General features: G+C 41.7%; 2 protein-coding genes across 8 annotated transcripts in view; one reads left to right on the top strand and one right to left on the bottom strand.

The window, feature by feature from the left end:
• Positions 1 to 3,989: 3,989 nt before the first annotated feature.
• neflb (neurofilament light chain b) lies at positions 3,990 to 6,221 on the bottom strand. 2 transcript variants are annotated; one of them, XM_058636180.1, is made up of 4 exons: positions 5,084 to 6,221; positions 4,842 to 4,966; positions 4,311 to 4,738; positions 3,990 to 4,222 (listed from the first exon to the last, which is right to left on the bottom strand). In XM_058636180.1, exons 1-4 carry the CDS (start codon positions 6,152 to 6,154, stop codon positions 4,041 to 4,043), a joined length of 1,806 nt encoding a protein of 601 aa, XP_058492163.1. In that variant the 5' UTR covers positions 6,155 to 6,221; the 3' UTR covers positions 3,990 to 4,040. The 2 variants fall into 2 exon arrangements, with proteins under 2 accessions (XP_058492163.1, XP_058492164.1); XM_058636181.1 differs by having other exon boundaries at positions 3,990 to 4,219.
• Positions 6,222 to 7,842: 1,621 nt separating this feature from the next.
• cabin1 (calcineurin binding protein 1) overlaps positions 7,843 to 10,138 on the top strand; it is a 42,826-nt gene continuing 40,530 nt past the window's right edge. For all 6 annotated transcript variants that reach the window (XM_058635850.1, XM_058635854.1, XM_058635853.1 and 3 more), the window contains exons 1-5: positions 7,843 to 8,010; positions 8,760 to 8,817; positions 8,953 to 9,045; positions 9,336 to 9,449; positions 9,916 to 10,050. In XM_058635850.1, coding sequence (XP_058491833.1) covers positions 8,815 to 8,817; positions 8,953 to 9,045; positions 9,336 to 9,449; positions 9,916 to 10,050 — 345 coding nt within the window. In that variant the 5' untranslated portion in view covers positions 7,843 to 8,010; positions 8,760 to 8,814. The remainder of the gene's footprint in view (positions 8,011 to 8,759; positions 8,818 to 8,952; positions 9,046 to 9,335; positions 9,450 to 9,915; positions 10,051 to 10,138) is intronic.

Here is a 10,138-nt window from a genome sequence, read left to right as displayed (position 1 = left end):
ATAAGATAACATTAGATAACATAACATAATACAATGAGGCAATTTATGAATTAATATCATGGAGTGATAATAAGATAAGATAAGATAAGATAAGATAAGATAAGATAAGATAAGATAAGATAAGATAACATAACATAACATAACATAACATAACATAACATAATACAATGAGGTAATTTATGAATGAATATCATGGAGTGATAATAAGATAAGATAACATAAGATAACATAACATAACATAACATAATACAATTAGGTAATTTATGAATGAATAACATGGAGTGATAATAAGATAAGATAAGATAACATAACATAACATAACATAACATAACATAACATAACATAACATAACATAACATAACATAACATAACATAACATAATGAGGTAATTTATGAATGAATGAATATGAATATCATGGAGTAATAATAAATAAGATAACGTAACGTAACGCAACGTAACGTAACGTAACGTAACGCAATGTAACGTAACGTAACGTAGCGTAACGCAACGTAACGTAACGCAGCGCAACGTAACGTAACGTAACGTAACGCAACGTAACGTAGCGTAGCGTAACGTAACGTAACGTAACGTAACGCAACGTAACGTAACATAACTTAATACAATGAGGTCATTTATGAATTAATATCATGGAGTGATAATAAGATAAGATAAGATAAGATAAGATAAGTTAAGTTAAGTTAAGTTAAGATAAGTTAAGATAAGATAACTTAACATAACATAACATAACATAACATAACATAATATAATATAATGAGGTCATTTATGAATTAATATCATGGAGTGATATAAGATAAGATAAGATAAGATAAGATAAGATAAGATAAGATAAGATAACATAACATAACATAACATATACAATGAGGTCATTTATGAATTAATATCATGGAGTGATAATAAGATAAGATAAGATAAGATAAGATAAGATAAGATAAGTTAAGTTAAGATAAGATAAGATAAGATAAGATAAGATAAGATAAGATAACATAACATAACATAACATAACATATACAATGAGGTAATTTATGAATGAATATCATGAATGTATAGTATATCTTGTGCTGGTATGCATATATATCTGCATATATCAGGAGTATCTCTCCTGAGTATGTCTGCGGTAAAAATGAAATGTTGTTTTTGTCTGATTTGCAGCACAAACTTCTGACACGGTCATAATCGGCTTGTTGCGATATATTCCGCATCCTGCTGAAATGTCATTTAAATGGGTTGCGATGGAAAGCTGATTTTCTCCCCCCTCAGTGTGGGACAAAGCCGGTCTTCAGGTGTGCTGGTAAAATCTACAGAGCGGTGAGTGTCAGTGTATTTTAACGCTGTTAAAAATAGCGGTGTCATATGCAGGTGTGGTGGTTCAAACTGGTGATGTATCGGAGTCAAACCCAGGAGCGTTTACACTTTATATAATAACCACAGCTATTTGAGTGTAAGTGTACAGTACACAGACACTTGTTTGTTCTTATCTTTTCACAGGAATGGGGAGGCAGCAGCCGTCGCCTCAGCTTTTTGTTTTTCATCTGAAGAAGGATGCATCTGGGAGGGCTTAGTGGGCCTCCCTCCCTCTGACATGGTGTTTATGCCCACAAGACGGAGGGAGTTATAAGATTTATGCACCAGTCTGTTCGCCGTGTAGAATCCCAATATCTGAAAATACAGCTTTGCTTTAATATGTAAGTGTTCACAGGTGATCTGTGCACCACTGTGCCCTGACACACACACACACACACACACAAAATGCAGATTCCTCTAATTGTATGCGACACAAGTGCTCCATGCACCTGAGGGAGTATCCACATATACAGATGCACAGTGAGGAGCACCGTCTCTGCTCCAGCACTCTCTCTGCAGGCAGTTTGTGCATTTAAATGCAGCATTAGTGCACTTTCAATCAATAAGGAAACATTTACAATATTGCTCCCTCTCACTCTCTCTCCCTCTCTCTCTGAGTGGTGAGAGGTATGTGTGAGTGAAGCCAAATTCACTGCAAGGTTGCGCGTCTAATGATTAAACTGAGTGCTCTGCTGGACTGGCTCTACTCTTACTGTAGCATCGGAAAAGCAACAGCATGAGGGGGATAATGTACAGCGTAGCTCAGGGTGGGGGTAAACTGAGGACATGGGGGAGGAGACTGCACGCTGGTGTAGATCAGGGCATTGCCTCGTCACATGTGGGATTGGCTAGGCAGGGGTGCCAAACATACGGCCAGAGGGTCCAATCCGGCCCACAGGATGAATTTGTTAAAATTTCACATAACGCTTACAATCTAAACGTAATGTCAAATACAATATTTTTCACTTCCAGATACCTGTGAGTACATGTTTGTGCCTTTATAGATCCAGTGTGATGTGTAAATGGTAAATTTAGGCATGATATCGTTCAAAAAGCACTTCAATGTCATGTTTTGTAAAAAATATCTTTCATTAAATGTAAAACAAAGGAGTTCTTGTTGTTCATAGGTTATTATTATGCTATTATTATACTATTTTTACTGGTCTGGCCCACTTGAGATCAAATTGTGCTGTATGTGGCCCCTGAACAAAAATGACTTTGACACCCCTGGGCTATAGCACGTACCGTGTGCCAGAATTCACTTATTAGTATATATTCGGTCACAAGCACAGGTTTCTGTGTGTGAGAGTGTGTAAATTAAAATTAAAAATGAGGCGGAACCTAATTTCTGAGGCTCTGGAAGAGCATGTGTGACCTTTTGTGGCATTGCTGGTCCTCATGGAGACCAAAACCCAGTCCTAATAATAATGCAGAGTCTCATTTCTGGGGGACTGGTTGGGTTTAGGACCGAGATTTTGAATTGTGGTTGGTGAAGGTAGCAGCAGCTGGTTATGGCTAAGGTTAGGAATAATGCTGGAGCAGTCTCTCCACCACTTTGTTTGGTAAAAAAAATAGTCTGTCCTTTTCCAAGGCTCAGTGCTGAGACTGAGGCCACCCTCGCCTGATTTGTCCTCAGTCTCTCTTTAACTGTCCTTCTAATAAAATAATGAAATTGCTCCCTCTCTCTCTCCCCCCCTTCCAATCCCACTGCGTGAGCTGACACTTGGCCGGATTCCTTGGTGCAGCAGACGAGCTGAGTCATAAAGGTTTCAGTGCTTCCTGATTTATGGACAGCGAAGTGGGCAAGGTTGAGGCAGGAAAAACACCAGTGTCAGCTCACCCGTCACGCAGAGACTGTATCGGCACATCAGGACGGTGACGACCCGCTGACTCTAAATAAAGTCAAAAGCTGCCCCGCGGTAAATCACCTCTTTCAGACAGTTCCGCCAAGTCCAGAGAAATAAAATGAGACTTTATTGGCAGATCATGTCGACGGTGTGAAGCAGTGTCGTTCTGATACGCACAATGATGTGCTATTATCAGCCGTTGAACCACTTTGGTGCGTGTGTGTTTTCCATTTCAAACAATCCAAAGTCGATGACTTTGCTGCAGCTCTCGTTCACTCTGATTCATCAATATGGATATAGAAGCATAAAAGCACTTTGGCTGCCACAATCTTATTCCATTAACATTGAGTTGAGAAAGGAAAACAGTTTTCTGAACCCTGATATGACCATTTTTTTGCTAAATCATAATTGATAAGACATGTTTTCACGACAGCGAATGAAAAGCTTGACACCAGCATTAGGTTCACAAGGCTTCAAGGCTTTATTGGAGTTCAAGGCATATACTAGGACGGAAAGCACACAGTGAGGATTAGTCGTAAGGCATTTCATACTGGGTGTCGCACATACACGCAGTGACACAGGCATGTTTTGGCGGCAGCAATGCACGCGAAGCAGAATTTCTACTCCACACACTTCCCTGCCGTTGTCAGTGGGTCAGTTTCGCTTTTAAGTTGTCGTCTTGGCGGGTGTGCATGTTTGCAAACATGCAATATTTTACTCCTATTGATCACACACACGGTAGATACTGCTGATTTCAAGAGATCCTCATTAGTCACAGATGCTTTAGCTGTACCTGCTAGCAGAGGCTATTTTTTTTAAAGCATGTAAAGTTAAGCTTTTTTATCTGTGGTTTTCTCTTCAGTCTCCACCTTCTCTTCCTCCTCGTCCACTTTGTCGCCCTCTTCATCGCCACCTTTCTCTTCCTGTTCGCCACCGTCCCCTTCCTGAGGCTGACTCTCCTCGTCTCCTTGCTCCTCGTCTCCTTTGTCGCCGTCCTCTGCCTCGCCTTCTTCTTTACAACAGACACACACGAGGAGACAAAGAGTACGGTCAGTACAACACACGCACACGTCAATGAAACACAACTGCCACACACTAACCTTGTCCGCCTGCCTCTTCATCTCCTTCCTCTTGCTTTTCCTCCTCACCCCCTTCCTCTCCCTCACCCTCCTGCTCTTCCTCTGCGTCACCCTCCTCCTCTTCGCCCTCTTCCTCTTCCACCTGTTCCTCCTCTGCCTCCTCTTCTTCCTCTTCCTCCTCCACCTGCTCTTCTTCCTCCTCCTCCTCCTCTTGAGGAGGGCTTGCCTCTGCCTGCTGTGCTTGGCTTGCAGATATTGTCTCCTCCGTGGCGAGCGCTGAAGTATACAGACGGGAGCTCAGCAGATAGGGTGGTGCAGAGCTCAGCTGAGAGTGCATGGAGAACTGGGTTCTCCCGTAAGGTGGAGCAGCGTACGCGGCGTGAGAGTAAGAGGTGACAGAAGCTGGGCCTGCCACACTTATACGGTTCTCTTCTCCCTCGAGAAGCTTCCTAATGGAGTAAGAGATTGGTTGTCAATACAAAACAAGATTATAACACAACAGGCAAACCAAAGGATAATAATAATCGAAAAAAGGGTTGTTTCACTGTTGACCTGTAGGCTGCTATTTCAATATCCAAAGCCATCTTCACATTCAAGAGGTCCTGGTAATCTTTCAGGTAGCGAGCCATGTCATTCTTGTTTGCCCTCAGCTCGTCCTCCAGTTGACTTATCGTATCCTGTACAGAAAAAAATTAAATAAAGTGGCAATAAAGTTAGTGGGACAATGCAATAATTCATCACAATACTTTCAGAACCAGGTACTTCACACCCCAGGGTTTTCTTGCGTTCCTCACCTGCAGTGCGGAGATCTCAGCACTCTGCTTTTCCTCCACATCCTGCAGTTGGTTCTCCAGAGCTTGGTTCATCTCACGGCAAGCATCGATCTCCAGCGTCCTGGTTTTGAGGAGTCGGCGGTACTCTCCGGCCTCGTCTTTGACATTTCTCGCACTCTCTGTGTTGCGCGCGGTGCCCACGGTCACCACGTTCATCTTGTTGCAGAACCAGTCTTCGGCCGACTTGAGGTTTTGTTGTGCCAGCTTTTCATACTGCCCTCGGATGTCGCGGAGAGCAGCAGAAAGGTCAGGTTTGATGACCTCCATCTCCACTGACACGTCAGCGCTGTATTGTATTTGGGCCTGCAGCTCTGCGATCTCACGCTCGCAGAGGCGCTTCAGGAAGGCCAACTCATCCAGCAGGGTCTCAACTCTTTTCTCGAGCTCAGCCTGGCCCAGGGCAGCATCATCTGTTTCCTTTCTAGCATCGATGAGCCTGCCCTCTGCATCCGCTCTGCAGAGCACTTCATCTTCAAAGCGTTTCTGCAAGTCATGCAGCACGTCCTCCATCTCATCCCTGTGATCCTGGGCCGCTTGCTTCTCATGGCGAGCGTCTTCTACGGCAGCATGGAGCTGGCGGATCTCGTGGTCATACAGGGCCCGCAGGTTGGATGGCTCCGTTTGCCTCTGCCTCAGCAGCAGAAGTTCAGTCTCCAGCAACTTGTTCTGCTGTTCCAATTCATGGACCCGCTCAATGAAGCTTGCGAAGCGGTCATTCAGGCCCTGCAGCTCAGCCTTCTCCTGGGTCCTCAATGATTTGAACTCAGAGCTGACCTGCGCGGCTTGTTCAAGGCGTAGCTCAGGAGCAGCTGCAGACACGGGGGCAGAAAGCATGGAGGAGTAGCCGGAGGAAGCCCGTGAGTATGCAGGATAACTTCTGCGGGAGGATGCATAGGAAGTTATCGGGGCAGAGTGGCTGGAGTAGGCCGTCCTGGATCCTATTCCTCCCCCAGCTCCATATCCTGCATTGCGCACCACCACTCTCCTCTTGTAAGAAGAGGGAAAGTAAGGGTCAAAGCCGGCAGAAGTCATGACTTCAGAAACAGGCTGCTCTGTGTCGAGGAATGTAGCCTGGGTTGACTGCACAGAGAATCTGCATTACTGTGGCTTTTATAGACCCAGTAATGACAGTGACGTCAGCAGTTTTTTTTTTGCAGGCATGCTGACAAACGGAATTGATAATGGTGCCAGGCAGCCACTCTCTGCCGAGGGGAAAGATGGGGTGTGGTAAGAAGGAGTGTGCGGGTGGTGGAAGAGGTGGGGACAAGCAGTGGAGGGACTGCAACAGACAGGGTCACTGAGGACAGAAACGGTATACTGTTACTCCTGCAAAAAAAAAAAACTGCAGAAGTTGTTACAATCTGCCATTATACAGCCCAACAGAAACACAATGTCTCTGCCACATGATGGTAGTGTGTGTGTTAATCCTAAGAACATTACAGGTAATATTATAGATCAATATCCCAGTTAAATGCCACATGCAGTAAATGCAGGCAAATCAGATGAAGATGTAACACATGAAGATCCTGAGAATAAAAACGACCACCTCACTCTCAGAGGAAACAAACTGTACCTACAGTATAGTGATTATAATAAAAGTTTGCCCTCTAGTGGTCATGTGTTTTCCATGCATTTTGCTCAGAATATTGGAACCTACCTACATTATTTCTGATATATTTACATATTTAAGTCCTCATATGTCTGGTTATTGTCTCTCCTGTACAGACACAGTGGATCTTTAGACAGTGTTGCTGTGTGATTGAATTGTTTTCCTGATTAGTTCATCACAGTAAAAGCCCAAACCTATTTGATTTCATTAACTGAACAGAGAAATGTTTCTGGTTTAAACTGCCTATAAGCAGATCATTACTATTATTACTACTACTAATACTACAGTGTTTACCTACCTTAACTATCAAGAGGCAGCTGCACAGGACAGGACAGGACGGCTCCGACTGGGACCAAAGAACCATCTTTGGAGGACATTTTAACGTGGCCAACTGTGAAAGAAAGACAGTGGATCCATCACTGAACATTACTCAGGGAGAATTTATGTCATCAAATGCACAACTAATACATTTACAAAAAAAAACTTTGTGTATATTCTGCAAACTGTCTATAATGTACATTCTACGTTCTATTTTAACTCTTTTTTTTAAAAAGTCTTAGTGTTAATGTCTTTATCTATTGTACATGTTTTGGTAATGCATGTTTATTATTTATTATCTTTATCTTTACTGTGCTGCTGTAACAATGTAAATAACCCCACTGCAGGACAAATCTGATCTTATCCCATTAAATGTCATTGTTTTAGTGTGTCACTTTACTGTTTAACTGTGTCTTTTATGTTTATTTATTGAAAAGTACCTACATTTTCATTGCATCTTTATTTTTTAATTTTATTTTTTTCTATTGTGCATACATAACAATGAAACCTGTGTTGTCTTGTCTTTTCACAATTAAAATAATCCTGACAGGTGTATAAAGAGTTGATTATGTGAAATTTAACTATTCATTTTCAAAACATCAATCAAGGATGTTTTTATAATCTAATGTATTCAGGTGTTAAATCTGTTGGTCAGTGACATTTATGAGTATGTGTGTGTGAGTATCACCCAACATCAGAATAGATCATTGGTCACATGGTAATATTTGGACCAATGAGGGTTGACCTTACTGCTTGGCGGGGAGCAAAGTGTCATGTTGTGACGCAAACACACACACACACAGTCCCTGGCGTTGACAATAACAAAGGGCGATGAATTGATGAAGTTTCAAACTTGCTCCGCGCTTCCTTTTACACGAATCACCGCAGGTTGTTGGCAGTCTCTCGCCGCGCTGTAGAGAACGCATTGCAGCCGCAGATGCAGCAGAAGCGGGAATGAACGGTAAGTCGTCCGGCTTCGCAGGTGATGGACACCCGGCGAAACAGAAGCTAGCGTTAGCTCACGTCAGCTAAAAGCAGCTAACGGAGGCTGTAATGTTAGGCTGTTAGCGAGCTGAATGTGCTCGTTCACCGGGTAAATACAGTCGGCACACGCTGCTCGCTGCTGTGGTGGAAACTGTGCACTCGCGTCGAAGCTATTTACTTACAGAGCGAAGCTAACAGGCTAAGTTTGAGTGACAAGTTTGACGTAGTCCGTCCAAATCCTTCGTTACACTACATTACCTGTCACTTCTCTTTGTTGAGTTAGCGTCTGCTAAACTCGAGATTCTCTGTGTAAGACACAATATGTATATATATATATATATATATATATATGTGTGTATATATATATATATATTACCAGTAAATGTATGTAATGTGTGTATGTGTATATGTATATGTATATATATATATATGTGTATATGTGTGTGTGTAGTTAGTTCCCGCTGTCTGACATTGTAAGTAATTGATAACAAGTGACATACAAAATTGCTTTACATGTATTGAACAACACTTTTGGTCTGTCCCTCCAGTTTAAAGTGTCTGTACTACTACAACAACATCAACTACTATTACTAGAATCTTTGATGACTTCATGTCAAAAACTCACTGAACAGCCACATCATTAAAACCAGTTACCCGTTTTATTTTTTAAAGTGGCAATCATATGTCTCTTACCTGCCACTGTCTGGTTTCTGTACTTTTCCACAGGTCCTGTCAAAGTTTTCACACCGTGAGAGTGGAAGCTTTGTAGTTTGATATCAAAATGGTAAGGCAATTTCTTTCCGTGTTTCTTTTTTGTATTATTACAGCGTGTGAACGTGCAGATGGCTCTCACTCTTAATACCTTTCTTCCTTTAAGTAATCAGTGCTTGCTGAAGACATTTTTCTGTGTTCTTTACAGATTCGAATAGCAGCGCTGAATGCTGCATTGACAGCTGCCGATGAATCCCAAGACCCATTGAGAAGTAGCAAGAGTCAGACTAAAGAGGCTCAGGTACGGAGCATATAATAGAGTAGAGAGAGCACACCTCCACCATTGCACTTCCATAGCTCACAAGGTTTCCAATTGTTTTAAAATGTTTAGATCACCACCAAAATCTTATGATTTCTGCTATGGATTGAGATCTACATCCCTAAAATATTTCATCAAAATCTGTCCTTTCATATGTTATGCTGCTCACAGTCACAGACAAACATGTTGGGACAAAAATGACCTCCTTGTTGAATGTGTCATCATTTTTGTACCTTAAAAAATTCATTGTCACTTTGTATTTTTGTCCACAGGAAGCAGAGGCGTTTGCTTTATATAACAAAGCTTTAGATCTCCAAAAACATGACAAGTTTGAGGAGTCCAGCAAAGCCTATCACGAGCTGCTCAAAACTCCACTGCTCAAAGAGGTAAAATGTTTTTTATTGCATAGCAAATGTAATGTGTGTGTAATGAGCAAACCTACGTGCAGAATATGATGAGAAACAATTTGACTAAATTGATAATAAAATGACAGTTGACAGTTTTAACATTTGACATACAACTCAACAAAACAATCGTAAACTAGATTTTTCGTCTGATGCACGCTTTTAAATGTGCATTTATTGCAGGAACTGGTGTTGAAATTATTCACATGTTAAATTGCTTGTATATTTTCTTCTGTTTTGCAGTGCTGCACCAACGTTTGCTCACTAAAGATCAAATTAAAGTTCACAAACCATCAATTTAATTGTCAAATTTAAAGCAGGAGAAGCCTAAAACCTCCCTAGTAACATAAGTGTGTGCGCTATCACACATTTTTTGAGACCCCTAAGGTGAATCTGCGCTACACAGTGTTCACAGTGTCCATGTTTGATGTATTCTTGAATGTTTTAGGCCATGCCGTCGGACAATCAGAAAGTGGTCCTCAAGCATCCTGGGCTGATGTTGAAATACTCTACTTTTAAAAACCTGGCCAGTATGGCTGCATCACGGGATGACCTGGAGACTGCGATGGAGTTTTATTTGGAGGTAAAACCACAAAGCAGTACCATGTTAATATTTCATTATCATTCATTTATCATTATGGTTGTGGGTGTTCTTACATGTTTTGCTTTTT

Source organism: Solea solea, chromosome 8 (genome assembly GCF_958295425.1).
Source record: "Solea solea chromosome 8, fSolSol10.1, whole genome shotgun sequence".
NCBI lineage: Eukaryota > Metazoa > Chordata > Actinopteri > Pleuronectiformes > Soleidae > Solea > Solea solea.
This window is presented reverse-complemented; position numbering and strand designations above follow the sequence as displayed.